This window comes from Myotis brandtii, unplaced genomic scaffold (genome assembly GCF_000412655.1).
Source record: "Myotis brandtii unplaced genomic scaffold, ASM41265v1 scaffold266, whole genome shotgun sequence".
Lineage (NCBI taxonomy): Eukaryota > Metazoa > Chordata > Mammalia > Chiroptera > Vespertilionidae > Myotis > Myotis brandtii.
This window is the reverse complement of record NW_005360124.1, coordinates 8,654,714-8,671,441: the sequence shown is the minus strand read 5'-3', so window position 1 is coordinate 8,671,441 and position 16,728 is coordinate 8,654,714. Positions and strand designations below refer to the sequence as shown.

Here is a 16,728-nt window from a genome sequence, read left to right as displayed (position 1 = left end):
TTCCTGTAGTTTTGTGTCTTCTGCTACTATTCCTGAAACTGGCAGTCTTACGCCTCAATTTAAATGCCACACAGACATGGGACCTGGCCTCACCAGCATCTTGAGCCAGATGGCACAATCTTGAAGCATAGGGAGTTATCTCCCCTGGAGCAAACTGTGACAACTAGATAAATTTTCCCTCTCTCCTTCTGATGGACTATTTTTAGACAGAGTGCTTCTTTCCAGAGATGTCCCCAAGTAGCCAGATGAGTATATCTGTTTGTGAAGGCAGTAGCTGGCTTGATAACAACTGTTTTCTTCCTTGTTCGGTGCTTCTTTGTAATCTAAAAATCATATATTTTTTAAAATGTATCATTACTGGAGTTGCAAAGCAATTCAGTAAACTGAATTCTAAAGAGGGACAAGCCTCTCCAAGGAGAGGGGAACATATCTTTTTCACATTTGGAAGAGCACAGAGAAGTGGCTGCTTATAAGCTGCAAAGCAATCTGAAAAAACTTTACATTCTTGGTAATTGTGGGTTAGCATCTCACAATAGCTGGGAGTCCCAGACACAAGGGATGTTTGTACTCCCTCATAAGCCTTTTTCATCGTCTTCCTTTTGGTGCTCAGGAGAAAGATTTAGGGCAGGACAAGAGACTGGAGAGAGCCCCCCAGGAAGATGTAGATATACAGTCCAACTATTGCTCCCAGGGACAGGCATAAAAGCCCATCTGTTTCCCTGGGTCATTCTCTTCTGTAACCAAACCATAAGCTGTTGATGGAGGGTCAGCAAACATTCTCTCAGGGACAGGCATTGCTTGTGGGGGAGGAGAAGGAGCAAACCCACCCTACCTTAGGTCTGGGGTAGGAAACCTTCTCACTCCCAGGACAAGGACAAGATCCTGGGAGGAAAACTAGAAGCAAAAATCTGCATTTGGGGGGAAAGAGCAGGAGATAATTTGGCGCCTAGCATTCTCCGTTGATACTACTGGAGGAGCAGGAAATTCCTGCTTAAGACCAACCACATACATGGGGAGGAGGATGGCAATGCTGACAAAAGGCCCATTTATGAGGCCCCGGTGCACAAAGGCTGGACTAAAATAACCCCCACTATCCTATCATGAACCTAGCACAGACTAACAAGAAGCTGTAGTATTCTCCTGGGGGGAGGCAGGAGCATAAAGCGAGAATTCCTCTATGGCTAAGTTATGCAGAGATATATGAATGCTGGAGATGAAGCAGGAACACCAGGGCATTCTGTTATCCACTCTAGGCACAAAGTAACCACAGCTCCTGCTCGTGAAATTTGAAGAGTGTGATACTCTGCAAGTAACAATAACAAAAAGCAAACCTGACTCAAGTTTTGCAAGATTGATTCAACCTCCCATACTGGCCTGAAAAGCATATATTCATACCTAGGCATAAATATTATTTACCTCAGTTTTTTTGTTGTTTTTGTTTTTCTTGAATTGAGAGAGGAACAGAGAGTGGTAACTAGAAATATCAAAAAACTAGAAACCACCAGAACAGAGTATCCAGGAGTAGTGGGACTATAATGACTAATCCAATGTATATGTAATAAAAATTCCAAAAGTAGAAGCAAGAGAGAACAGGGTAAAGGACATATATGAAGAGGTAATAAATCACAAAGAACTTTTGAGAAATAGTAAAAAAATATCAAACCACAGATCCAACAAACAGGATAAATTCCAAAAACAAACCACACACACCTAGATACATCATGGTCAAACCAATGAAAATTAAAGATAAAATCTTGAAAGCAGCCAGAGAAAAGAGAAACACATTAAGAAGAACAAAAATAAGAACTACAGCAGAGTACTCACCAAAACAACGGAGTGTCATCTTTAAAGAGTCAACCTAGAGTTCTATTCTCCATGAATAAATCCTTTAAAATAAAGGTGAAATAAAGACTTTTCAGATGAGCAACAGCTGAGAGAATTTATTGCTGTAAGATCCATAATACAAGAAATATTAAAGAAAGTTCTTCAGGTGCAAGTATGAAGCCAGATGGAAACTTGGATGCATACAAGAACAGTGTTGTGTAACAAATTATCCCACAACTTAGTGGCTAAAACAAAATTTTCTTAGAATCTATGGATCAGGAATTCATCAGCTTAGCTGGTTGGTTCAGAGTTGCCCTTGTGGTTGTAGTCCAGATGTTGGCTGGGGCTTTAGTTATCTGAAGGCTTGGACGACCCATTTCCAAGCTCATTCAGTTCTTATGGAGGAGGCCTCAGTTCTTCACCATGTGGGATTCTCCATAGGGCTATTAGAATATCCTTATCTGGGCTCTAGTGCATGTGATCTGAGAGAAAAATAGAAGCTGCATTGCTTTTATAACCCAGTCTTAGAAATCACACATTTCTACCACAGTTTGTCTACTAGAAGGGAGTCACTACCACCTACACTTCAAGAGGAAGAAGAATTAGGCTGTCCCAAAGAGAAGAGTATCAAAGAATTTGTGGAAGTATTTTTAAAGCACCGTACACAATTATATATATGCATATGGAGTTGATATCTGTCTACAATTCTCCTTCCCATGAATGTCATATTCAAGGACTACTGCATGGACTGTCTCCTCCTGGGTGGTCCAGCAGAAATAATGTAATACCCAAAAGGAAAAAGGGAAACCACAGCTTCAAAGACTTAATGGCTGCGGAAATACTCAGAGAGGCCATGGCCAGATACTGCAATAGCACCAACTCCCTGACACTGTCACCAAATACATCTTTGTACCAAAGAAGGTAGCTATTAACCTGCTTTTGTTGAAACTTCATGGATGACATGTGCAGGCCTTATGACTCTAGTTTGACATCCCCATTTGGGGTGGGTCAGCTTGGACTTGATGCCTAACAAGGTGAAAAGGAGCCAACAAGCCTTGCAAATCAAACAGACAACAGGGTGGTGAAGGCCTGGGGCAAGGAGTGGCGGCAGGCTAGAAGGGGTCAGTGGGGGTGGGGAGAGGGTACACATGTAATACTTTCAACAATAAAGATTTAATTAAAAGAAAAAACAACAAAAAATTGCACATTCAAGAGTATAGCGGGCCTGACCCTAGCAGCTTTTTGGTGCTATGAAAAAGGGGCACTACTCCTTTGGGGGTAAGCTTTATGCCCCACTCTGCCACCTAAAGCAAAGCTGCTGGCTCAATGGGGCTCTTGACTAAAAGATACTCCCCTAAACTCCTGGGCCTAGACCACTGATTGGCTAATCTAATGGGGTCTAATGGGTTGCTATCACTGTTTAGCTTCGGTACCAGCTTTGTAAAACCAAAAGCAGAGGTGGGCACTTCTCAGTGGCTAGAACTCAAAAGTAGTCCTCATGGTTAATTCTCCCCTTGACAAGCCTCACTACATTTTTACTAATTTTTGCGTTGTTGCCAATGGCTTGTTGCATCTGCCATGTGAAAAACAACAGACTGGCAGATTAAGGCACCACTCTTTGGCCGTTAATCTTACATAAATTGCTCAACTTCCCCGATGGTTGAAGAAATGAATATTAAAGTTAGATCCCAATTTTTTCCTATCACATTGACAAGAAGTGAAAAGATTAGCAATGTCCAGTATCGGCCAGGGAATGGATGCTAAATTATTCTTAAGCACTGTTGATGGCATGTAAATGGGTAGTCTTTTTGAAAGGCAAGTTGACTGAAATGTATATACACATTGATTGACTGACTGACTCTACTTCTAAATAGCTGAAGAGAAATTAGCATATGTAAGAAGCATGTACTAGCTTGTTTGTAAAGTGAGAGTAACCCTCAATTAAATTTTACCTGTGTCCTCTCTCCCATTACCTATTATATTTCTTTGTAATTCCCACCAAACTTTTGGAATCAATAACTATACATGTCAACTTTGATTACTCCCATGTCCCTGGGATTCCACTGAAACTTTTTTCAAAGGGTCACCATAACATTATTAAAACTAATGTCCTGTTACCAGTCTTTTTCTATCACTACACAGCAGTCAACACAGATTAAAATTATACTTAATTGTCTACTATATGCTTTCACATGTTCACATATAATGTTTCACATATAACTCACATGACCTCATTAAAAACCCCTCTGAAATAGATGGTATCAATCCTCTCTTACAGATGAGGAAACAGACTCAGATCACCTTGCCCAAGACTACAAAAAATGAGCTCAGAGTATCTAAGGGCCAAATCCAATGCTTGTCCTTCTAATGGCTGGTCCTGGAACTTTCTTCTACTGGTTTTCTTTATAGTCTTTTTCGATTATTTAACAAAACCAAAGATTGGGATTAATTAGGATACATATTATTGACTTTCTAGACACACATAGAAGCTAATCCAAGGGTTCAAAAGTATATGTGCTCAACTAATTAAAATTGCCATGCCTATGGTTACCACTAATTTAAATGGAAACAACCAAGCAAATATTGTTTCATAGCAATTGGCAGACTTTAATCAAGAAAAATCAAGCCCATCATACACATAAAAATATAGGAAATTTCATGCAGAGATGAAGCTTCCAATTCAGCCTTTGTGGCATCTTTTAGAATGAGAATTACATATAAATACAGTACATTTTACAATTCCAAAACTTCATAATTTTATACTGTGATTTATACAGCTTCTCTTTATATTTTACATGTCCTACTTTGCTCACTTGCTTTACATACCCTAACCTGCACTACTTCAGTCAGATTATGGAAAACACAAAAAAACCCAGTAAGCAGAATGGCCTATCTCCTCCAGCTTTATGGAAATGAATGAAAACATTTGTGTATAAAGCTAATTTAAGAAAAATTAAAAAACTTTTAAGGCTTACAAACTTTAGTAGGACTACATATAAGAAATACAAAATTAAATCCTCCAGTGACATTTCCATTACTGATTAATATCACAATCTTCAAGTTTAGAATATATCAACTGCAAAAGCTCTGAGAAAAAAAAAGCAATGTAGAACATTAAAAATATTCATAATATGAGGGAGAAATAAAAAACAAAACTGATTTCAGAATTAACTAAAATGTAAGCTATAATTTATAAATATAAGTAACATTATTAAAGAATAAAACCTGATAGCATAAGTGTTAAGTAATAAAGCCAACCCATGTGTCAACTTGTTTTTGCCTCTGAGAAGAACAAGGTCATGTTTTGATACACATAAAAAAGTGAATACCAGTCAGTGAATAAAGAGCTTTTCTAAAACACTCAAAAACAGCATGCATTTCTTTCAGTGGATTTTTTAAATACCTACGTTCCTTTTAATTCTCTTTCTTAATAATAATTTTGGGGAGCAATTTACTTCAAGTTTATTCATGTGGTAGAAAATGAGAATTCCCACTAAAGAACATCTGCCAAAAAAGAGAAATAATTAAAAACAAAACAACCAAAAAAACCTCAATAGGTATAGGCTTCCTTAAATCGACAAGTCAAATTAGCTTCATGTATTCCTTTACTGTGTAAAGAGCACAAGAGCTCCCTTACTATATGCAGAAAAGCTCCTAGTGGTAAGATGTCAAATCATGTAGTGACTCCCCCAACCCAAATGACCATATAAAGGTGTAAACTTACAAGTAAGTTTTCCTCATAAAACATGACATTTATGCTTCCAGTACATTACTGAGATTAAGTCTAATCCAAATTGCCACAGAGGTTGCTTAATGCCATCACAATTACCTATAAAAACATTCAAACATACTTTTCTCCAAGAAAACGTTAAAACATTATATTTGTCATCTCTACTTTCCAAGCTACAGGAAACAGAATGATTAACATAAAATACAAAGGAAAACTCCCTCCAATAAAGATCTGCTAGAGGTAGAAATTTAAAACGGCATAGACTGTTTCAGCCCTAGCTATCAGGGAACAAAATTGGTGTTAATCTGAAATTATATTAATGGCTGCTGCTTACAATATTGAAGACACAGACATGGACAGTAATTTATCCCTGAATTTCATACTCAAAATTTCTCCATGTTAATACTATCATGACAGTTTTTACTAGTATATAGTTGTTTTAATGAAAAAAAGTGCTTGCTTTTGTATCCAGGTAATCTAAAGAAAAGACATTATTGTAAACATCTCACTGACAGACTGTATTCATTTATAGTTTGAAATCATTTCAAATGAGCAGATTTTATTCTTATTTCCCCAGTTTCCTAACAGTACCTTTAATAAAGGATTTTTTTACTCAGATTGTTAAGATCTTCATACATTTCAGAGTGATCCATGATGAGTATGCTTTCAGAAAGTGTTCAGTTTAGTGAGGCCAAAAGACTTACTAATTTCTTGGTTATTTCAATGCATTTTTACTGGCCAGTGATACTCTTAAGTTCAGTAATTCATAAAAATGAAGGGTTTGATGCTTCCCTAAGTTCAACTGAGCTAGAAAAAAAAAAAAGATGTGAATAAAAGAATAATAAAAGACACACCTTTTATGTATAGATTGCTTAGGTCCAAGTGAATAAAAGTCCCAATTCCAGATGATGAATGAGAGGATCCTTAGACTCTTCTAAAAATAACATGTGCAATACATACAAAAAAAAAAGGAGGTTATTACTTCAATACTATTAGTCATTAGCATGGCAGCTTGGAACGGACAGCTTCATGAAAACATTAGAGATAAAGTTTTTTCTACTGAAAGACAATTCTGGGTTTCAAGGAAAAAGTAAACTTGAAGATACTTCCTCCATTTTTACTTGTGTAGTACAAATATTCATGGCATAGTATATTTCTGAAAAAGCAATAGACATATTAAGAAAATAGACACTATTTCTAAACTTTGTTAGGAATAAGAAGGCACCACTGATTTGAGGTTGTGTCCTGTCATTTGATAGTTGATTTTGAGTTGTTTATTTCAGGATTTGCTCTTATTAAACTTTTTTCCTGGTGATATCACTTGAGACCATTATTGTGGTTTACGAACCACAAACAAGACACATTCATAGTAGTATTTCATCATGGAGAGGTCATTCACAGTGTATGTTGACAAGACAGATTCTTTTTCCACCTGCAATTGCAAACAATCATAATGATGATGACTACCATGATGATAACACTAAAAATATTGAATACTTTTAAGTGGCAGTTGCTATTTTACATATATTCTAGATATTGATTCAATTATTACATACAAGTACCACCATAAGATTGGTACTATTAGTAATTCTACTTTACAAAGAGCAGGTTATTCAAGGTCACTCTACTAAGTGGTGGAACTGGGGTTCACTCTCACAGTCTAACACCAGAGCTATCAAGCTACTATAATATACTAGAGGCCTGGTGCACGAATTTGTGCAAGGGTGTGATCCCTCGGCCTGGCCAGTGATCGGGAGCGATCAGGGCCATCTCGCCCAGTCCCGATTAGGGCCGATTGGGGCTGGCCAGCCAGGGGAGGAACTGCAGGAGGTTGCCCAACTGTGGGAGGTTGGCTGTGGGAGCGCACTGATCACCAGGGGCCAGCTCCTGCGTTGTGTGTCTGCCTCCTGGTGGTCAGTGTGCGTCATAGTGACCGGTCAACCGTTGTTCAGTCGCTTAGGCTTTTAGATATATAGACTAGAGGCCCAGTGCATGAAATTCGTGCACGGGGGGTTGGGGTGGGGGTGTCCCTCAGCCCAGCCTGCACTCTCACCAATCTATGATCCCTCTCACAATCCGGGACTGCTAGCTCCCAACCTCTCACCTTTCTGCCTGCCTGATTGCCCCTAACCGCTTCTGCCTACCAGCCTGATCACCCCCTAACCACTCCCCTGCCAGCCCAATCAATGCCTAACTGCTCCCCTGCTGGCCCAATCACCCCCAACTTCCCTCCCCTGCCAGCCTGGTCGTCTCCAACTGCCCTCCCCTGTCGGCCCTGTTGCCCCCAACTTCCCTCCCCTGCCAGCCTGGTCACCTCCAACTGCCCTCCCCTGCTGGCCTGGTCGCCCCTAACTGCCCTCCCCTGCTGGCCCCGTTGCTCCGAACTGCCCTCCCCTGCAGGCCTGGTCCCCCCACAACTGCCCTCCCCTACAGGCCTGGTTGCCCCCAACTGCCCTCCCCTGCTGGCCTGATTGGCCACAACTGCCCTCCCCTGCCGGCCATCTTAAAGGAATGTGATGTTTCTAAATAAACATATAGCCAAAACATAACAGTCAAAGTATCATAAAACCGTATGACAAGGGTGGGGAATCCTTTTTCTGCTAAGAGCCATTTGGACATTTATAACATTATTCACAGTCCATATGAAATTATCAAGTTAAAAGTTAGCTGCTATATATGGTGAAACATTTAATTAACTCATCCCTAATGCTTTGGCAGGGCAAGACCAAATGATTTCACAGACCTTATACGGCCCATGGGCCGGACCTTCCCCACCCCTGTTGTATAATAATGCACACAATAAAGAAAGATTGAAAGATTGAACAGTACACACGCATATATAGTAAACAATATCCCTCTTGCTCCTGCCTTCCCATCCACACTTGCTTCCCCAGTGCCTAGTCTACTTGGTAATTATCAGTCTACAAAGGTCAATATTATGATAATGGCCAGCTACCATTTATTGAAAGGAGATTATACCAGGAATATAGTTTTCCTTTACATACACATTATCCCAAATCGTCATAATTCTAAAAACTATCACTTTATGGATGAGAAAACAGAAGTTAAAAGGTAAAGCCTGTAAATGCCATAATATCACCATTCTTGGTGTGCTTTGGAAGTTAAGCTTTGGCAATGCTTCATTCCATCCTTACCTCTAGCTGGAATCCATACTGCAGAACAACGTTTTTTAGATCCTCATAGCTCAATTCTATGGAAAGTTCATTTGCCAAATTTTCGAAGTGGTAGAGCAGAGGACCTATGGTTTAAAGATACTATGAATGAATTTACTTTAATATAAACATATACTAGCAGCTATGTTAGACTGAGCACCAAGTTGAGTAAGTTGGGTAATTTATAAAAAGAAGAATTAAAGAATATTTACATTTGCCAAAGACATGTTTCCAGACCCCTGAAACCTTGGCCCTGAAACCACGACCCCTGAAAACTGACATCTGAGTGCTGGGCCTATATTACGGGAGTAGGTGCCTCTAGTATACCAGCCTTATGTTGTGATTTTCCACATCGTGGACCTTATACCTGTAACTCTTATGTTACTGAAGGATTAGCTGAATTAGAGAATGATAAGTCCCCAAATTCCAAAGGCATACTGCAATTATAATTCCATATATAAATGCAAAATGATAGCTACAAATTGGTTATCACATGAAAGCAAAAGGGATCCTTAAGCCAGCAGGTGGTTGGGGGTAGAGGGTAGTGAGGAGAGCTGGAGGCAAGGCTTTCTGGAATGAAGGGATGACACTAAGCTGTTTTTTAAAAATGCACAGCTCATATCCTAGCTCTAACACTAATTAATTCCGATTGGCAAGTCACTAATTCTGCCCCATTTGTTACATGACTTTAATGTGAGATAATAGGTAAAATACATAGCATATAAAAGGCACTAAGTAAATGATAGCTATTACAAACTTCTTAAAACCTATTCTCTCATTCTACATATCCAAGAAACTAGACATAAATAAAAAGAAGCTATCATCTAATTTTCTAATCTTTTCATCTGTAATTTTCCCCAATCCATCAGTCTCATCCAGCCAACATTTATCATTCTACAGTTATACTTCAGGGCTAATCTAGACAATCTTCTCCTTACCTTTCATTGGGTTATTTATAAATCTGTGACAAACTCACAACACCCATCCCTTTTTTACTCCTCACACAATGTGCTTAATCACAGAAGGTAAACATAACAAACAGGACAAAGTTTCTGCTCCCAAAAGGCTCACCACTCTGTAGAACATACTTAGGGTTAAAAAGTTTTTATTTTTCTCCCCTCTTTTTTACCCTATATAAACAACTAGACAAAAGTGACTACATATAATTTACATATTAGTGGTCTTTCAAAATACATTTCCCAATTAAATTACTCCATCAAGCTTAAATTCCTGTTAGTTTTATTAGTACTAGTAAAAATGTCAGTAGCATGAGTCATTTACTGAGCACTTGCTGTATCCTAGGCCATTGGGAAGCCTTTGAAGTCCCCGCCCCTGCACTTGCTGTATCCTAGGCCATTGGGAAGCCTTTGAAGTCCCGCCCCCGCACCAAGGATATTTTTTCCATTGAGAGGGGGGAAGGGAGAGAGGAAGAAACATTGATGTGAGAGAGACACATGGATTGGTTGCCTTCCACACGTGCCCTGATTGGGGCCAGGGAATAAACCTGTAATCCAGGTACAAGCCCTTGACCAGGAATTGAACCTGCGATCCTCGGTGCATAGGCTGACGCCCTAACCACTTAGCAACAGAGTCCAGGGCCTTTGAAGCCTTTTAATAAGAATGTAGAGCCTCATGGCAGTCTTTCCAGCTCTAAAATGTATGCTGTTCCTGCTCTATTTTAAAGGCCTCCAACAATACTGTTTCACTATATCCACATGAAAACATTCCAGTAATTCTTACATACTCAGGCCATGTTTTACCTCTAATCATGCTCCGTTCTACCTAGAAAGCTCCATCTCAAGCTTTAGCTATGCATTTCCTTGAGACTGAGCAGTTTTCCATATTTATTATCTAGTCACTCACTCCTTAAATGAACATTTACCAAGCACCTAGCAAATGCCTGGCACTGGGTATCTATCTATATACAGACAGTCCTCGGGTTACATCGGACTTGACGTACGTTGTTTCGCGGTTACGTCGCCGTCTCCCATCTATATATATAAAAGTCTAAGGGACTGTTACAACCGAACGACCAGTTGACCAGTTGCTATGATGTGCACTGGCCATCAATGGGCAGATGCTCAACACAGGAGCTGCCCCCTGGTGGTCAGTGCACTCCCACAGCGGGAGCACCGCTCAGCCAGAAGCCGGGCTCACAGCTGGTGAGCGCAGCTGTGCAGCGAGAGCCTTTCCCACCTCCATGGCAGCACTACAAAGCGGCGAGCAGCAGGAGCAGGCGCAGCAGGGCTGAGATGAGTGGGAGTGGCGTGGTGCCTGGCCTGGCTTGGGCTCCTCCCTGACCGCCTGCTGCTTCATGCACTGCTACATCCCCCGAGGGCTCCCGGATTGCAAGAGGGCGCAGACCAGGCTGAGGGACCCCAACTAGTGCACGAACCCGTGCACTGGGCCTCTAGTTTATTTATAAAAAAAAAAAAAGTTCTGTCATTTCGACATATGTACATATGTGCTTTATGTTTTTTATTATTTATTTACCACAAGTAAAGGTCAGGGATTGTTATCTTTCTTTTAATTTTTTTTTTACTGTTTCACTTCATTACTGCTGTGTATGTGCTCCATGTGAGTGACGTAGGTGGGTTCCGACTTAGGCGAAAATCGCATCATGTCACGCCATAGGAACGGATCTCTGACGTAACCCGAGGACCTACTGTATATAAAAAGCTAATAAGTGTCTGTCCGTCTGACCGGTAGCTATGACATGCACTAGGGGCAGACGCTCAACGCAGGAGCCATGACGCGCACTGGCCATTTAAGAATAAAAGGCACCATGGACCTGGCTCTGACAAACCAACACTCGGCTTCCCCGAAGTGGAACACAGGCCCTGCTATCACCCTGGAGCGAAACCCCACCAAATTGTAGCCAACGCTGCCAAGACCCTATGGCGCAAAATGCGGCCCACAGCTTAGCCCAGAAACAGTGGCTCTGGGTGCTGGGTAATGATGTCACGTAGCAACTCCAGCTTCCTCTCCCTAGCGACTAGCCTCCTTGGAGTTTCTTCAGCCCAGGAACCCGACTTGCTTTATAGCCTGATGCAAACATTTTAGTTTAATCAAATGTTTGTGAAGTGTTTTCCCATGCCTCATCTCATTTGATCCTCACAGAAGTCCTGGAGTAGGTAGATAGGAGACTTGGTAGAATCCTGTTTTCTTTTCATTAGCAAGATGCAAATAGAGATATTAAAATATTTCTCCTAATTAATTTCCTTTCAATGTGCATGAATCCATGCACTGCGACACTAGTATAAAGATGAATAAATCATGGGGTTACTCCTTAAGGAGTTATTTTCTCAACTCTCATGTCTTTTCACATTCTTTTCGTTGACCTAACAGGAACAAAGAAACATTTTTTCCTTGACCATAAATATAATGCAAGTTCATAATAAAAAGCTGAGATAACATGAAAATCAAACCCATCTCTAATCCTAACACTGACAGATAACTGCTTGAAAACTTACTGTATCTCCTTGCAGTTTTTCCTTGATGCATTAGTAAGAGCCATTTGGATATCACATATTTAGTTTTGCATCTTACCCTTCTTTAGAAACATGTCCCTATTTTATTAACCATTTATGGAAAATGGTTTTATTATATGGCTGTCCTATTACTATTTACACATTTCATTACTGTAGGCTCAGTCTAAGTTTTTGATGAGTATGTTTGTCCCTTAATCAGTCTTTAGTCTTTGCCCATATCTTATTATGTTCCTCTAACAGACTTCTACCAGTATAAGTAATGTAACAAAGGTGTGCAATAGTGAATGCAATTATGTAATAAGCTGGATGGCAAATATTTTAGGTTCTGTGGGCACATACCGTCTCAATCACATATCATTATTTTTATCTCCACCCCTCCCACAAACCTTTACAAATGTGAAAAATAATCTTACTGCTGGAAGTCTTTAGTCTTTGCCCATATCTTATTATGTTCCTCTAACAGACTTCTACCAGTATAAGTAATGTAACAAAGGTGTGCAATAGTGAATGCAATTATGTAATAAGCTGGATGGCAAATATTTTAGGTTCTGTGGGCACATACCGTCTCAATCACATATCATTATTTTATCTCCACCCCTCCCACAAACCTTTACAAATGTGAAAAATAATCTTACTGCTGGACCATACAAAAATGTGCTGTAGGCCAGATTTGGCCTGTAGGCTGTAATTTGCCGATCTCTATTCAAATGTGTGAATAGTTAGGATTTTTCCATATGTTATCAAATAGTTTTTCCTGAAGAACGCTTTATTACTATATTCCTACTAGCAATATATCTAAGCATACCCTATCTCTCTGTATTTTATCTAAATTTTAAGTAAAAATTAAAAAACCTACCTAATAAAATTGGTGGAAAATTGAATCTCATTTATATTACTGTGACCAGCAATGAAGATAAAACACTTCTCCCCTTTACATAGGCCATTTATGTTTACTCGTTTATAACGTGGACATTTATGTTGTCTAGTTCACTTCTGGGTAGTTTTCTCTTAAAGACTTTTCCCTCCCTTTCCAATTAAAAAGAAAAAATAGATTTCATTGTAAAAAAATAAAAATAAAAAAAATATAAAGGAACTTTTACTTCCTGTAAAGGCAGGTTAGGTTATTCAGACCAATGCTCCCACTGAAAACAATTAAAATTGGTGTATGAAATTTAAAATCTTAAAAATATAGAATACTTGGCAAGTTAGTAAGAAATTAGTAGGAACCCAGAGAATTAACTAGAGGTAAACCTAGATGCCATTTTTACCCTGACAGTTAAAAGAAAAAAGAAGTGATTAAAATATATGGAAGCTAGAATAAGAGCTTTAGAAGTATTTGTGGTGCATCCAATTTGGACATAGTGGTTTGGCGCATAAGACATTTGGTTGCATTTTCAAAAGGAAAGAAAAAGAATGAGGCAGAGTAGTTATATGAAGAAATTGTAACTGTTAACTTATTTTGGTGCTAATCTTGTCTCAAATGGCAAGAGGAGAGACCCTTTTAAGCTGAGAATTTTTCAGAACTGATGAAAGAAGTCCATTTACAGATTCAAATAACCCAACAAATTGTATACTGGTTTGAAAAAGAAAAATTCACACCTAGATATAATATTGAGTCTGAAAAACTACAAAGAAAAAGTCTTATAAAACAAAATTGATTACCTTTAAAGAAGCTACAGTTAAGATAGCTGAATTCTCAACAGCAAAAACAGAAGCTAAAAGCTATTGAAATGATCTATTTTATATGTTGAAAGCTATCTGTCAGCCTTATACTCGATACCAAGTGTTGCTTTGGAACTAAAGGTTTCAATCAGTATGAACTCAAGATCTTTATAGACAGACACATACATATATTTCCTACCCCTACCTGCTGAAAAGGCCTAGAAGTAATACTATCATAGTGATAGAATCTAGATTTTCATCATCATCATTCCTCACTAAAAGGAACCAGGAATCCTTGGTGGGGGTGAGGGGGATTCCTGGGGGAAGGCCGATCTCAGGGCTCAGCAGAGAAAGTACAAGATGAGCTTGGTTCCTAAGTGTTCACTGATGGATGAGCAGATAAAATGTTGTATATGCCGTATATACAATGAAATATTATTCAGCCATATAAGAGAATGAAATCTTGCCACTTGCGACAGTATGGATGGGTTTTGTGAGTATTATGCTAAGTAAAATAAGTCAGAAAGACAAATACTATATGATCTTCCTTATCTGTGGAATCTTAAAAAAACAAAAAGGAACAAGTTCACAAACACAGAAAACAGACTGATGATTGCCAGAGATGGGGGTGGGGAAAATGGGTAATAGGAGTTAAAGGGTTCAAACTTCCAGTTATAAAATAAGTCATGGGGATAGAATGTATAGCACAGTGACTATATTTAATATACATATTTGAAAGTTGCTAAGTTAAAAGTCCTCATCACAAGAAAAAAGTTATAGCTATGTATGGTAATGGATGTTTACTAAACTCATTTCAAAATATATACAAATACTGAACCATGGTTGTACACCTGAAACTAATATAATGTTGTATGCCAATTATACCTTAATTAAAAAAAAAAAAAAAAGAAGCCAAGACACAAGACAGAAGAAAGATCACAAAGGGCACTGAACACATCCTGAAGAGTTTAGGTTACCAAGAAAGCTAGGCTTTTATGCTGGGAGTCCAACAGAAATGGGTTTACACATTGGAAAGATCACTCTGCTGGTAATATGGAGAACTGAAAGGGGTGCAGAGGCAGGAATGCCCTGAAGGAAACGACTGCAATAATCCAGGCAAGCAATGATGAGGGCCTGGACTCAGGTGCTACTATGAGGTTAGAGCAATGGTTCTCAAATGGCATTTTTGGATTTCAAAACTGGGAAAGCACTGCTGGAATCTAGTAGGTAGAAGCCAGAGATGCTGCTAACCATCCTACAGTGTTCAGAACCCTCCCCACCCCCAATGAAGAATAGTCTACCCGGGAAATGTCACTAGTGCCGCAACTGAGAAACCCTGGGACAGGAAGAGATTCAAGAGCTATTGAGGAGCTTTACAAGATACAATTTGTAGACTAGCCGGGTACAGATAAGTGTGAAAAGGGGTAAAGGAGTTCTGGTTTTCTGATTGTGGGAATCTCAGATGATGGGACAGAAAAGGCATGGGGGAAGCATGGGCATCATTTTCTTGACACACACAGATTTAGAAGTATTTGTGGTGCATCCAATTTGGACACAGTGGTTTGGAGCATAAGAGAGAGATTTGGACTAGATTCAGATTGGGAATTCAAAGAATAAGAGAGGCAATGGGATTAGGTAGGAGTAATCCCTGATTCGAAGTAAGAAATGATATATGGCATAAAAGGTGAAAAACAATAGATAGATACCTGGAGCATACTGATATTTAGGGAACAACTGACTCTGAGATATTATTCTTTTAAATTCTTTAACTTATATATTGAAAGAATTTTATTTGCAAAATATTAACCTTCCAAATAACTGTATTTAAGGACAGTGTTTCTCCATCCCAATTCTCAAAATCCTTTGAGAAACTCTCTGGTAAGAAAGAGTGGAAGCTCTTCTAACTGATCTCCCATTAAAAACCATCATGCCCCATTATCTCTGCTGCTCACAACAGGTCACAGGCCTTCCCAGCACATCTACTCTTAACTAAGGGCCAATTTTATTTATTCCAGGCAGTTATAATTTATTGTTATTATAAACAAAATATTAATGAACCAATAAAATAAATGTTCAAAAAGAAAAGTTGTTCTTATGGAAGTTAAGTTGAATGCTTTGGAAATACACAAAACCTTACTATAACTCAGTAACTGGGATCAAAAATTTTAATCACATAAATACACAGATTAATGCTAAGTATAAACTTACCCAGCAAAAGCCTACAGAGATAGCTGTTTACACAATCCAGGAGTTGGATCTAGGTTGTAAGCATGACTCTCCAGTACCTTTCTTCTAGATACTTAACCCCTAACTTAACCAAGATGCAGTTTTTTCTACTATAAAATAGCAATAATGCCATTTCAACATAGGACTGTTTTGAGATTAAACAAGGTATTTATAAGTGTCTAACACAATGCCTAATCCACAGTGAACAAATACCCAGTAGGTAATGTCTTCTTTCAATTATTCCTTGGGAAAGAGTTTTCTTTTAAAGAAGACCCAAGGTTTGAGATACTTGTTTCATTTTATGATTACACTAGAAGCCCAGTGCATGAAATTCATGCTCAGGTAGGGTCCCTAGCGGCTGCTGGCCAGGGCCTCCCTTGGGGCCTCCTTTCCCCAGCTGCTGGCCGGGGCCTTCCTTCGGTCCGAGCCGACCCCTGGTGGTCAGCACATGTTATAGCGAGTGATCGAACTCCAGAGGGGACACTTTGCATATTAGGCGCTCTCGCTCGCGCTCTCTCTCTCTCTCTCTCTCTCTCTCTATATATATATATATATGTTGTACAGCTATTTGCTCTCAGTAGGGGGTGTGCAGGAGGCAACTGGTCAATGATTCTTTCTCATC

The 16,728-nt window shown here is 39.2% G+C and overlaps 1 protein-coding gene across 1 annotated transcript in view; it reads right to left on the bottom strand.

Annotated features, from left to right (window-relative positions):
* Positions 1–4,407: 4,407 nt before the first annotated feature.
* Positions 4,408–16,728, bottom strand: part of CARNMT1 (carnosine N-methyltransferase 1) — a 36,072-nt gene continuing 23,751 nt past the window's right edge. Inside the window, exons 6-7 of the mRNA XM_014541272.1 lie at positions 8,710–8,813; positions 4,408–6,986 (exon numbers count right to left, since the gene is read on the bottom strand). Coding sequence (XP_014396758.1) covers positions 6,885–6,986; positions 8,710–8,813 — 206 coding nt within the window. The 3' untranslated portion in view covers positions 4,408–6,884. The remainder of the gene's footprint in view (positions 6,987–8,709; positions 8,814–16,728) is intronic.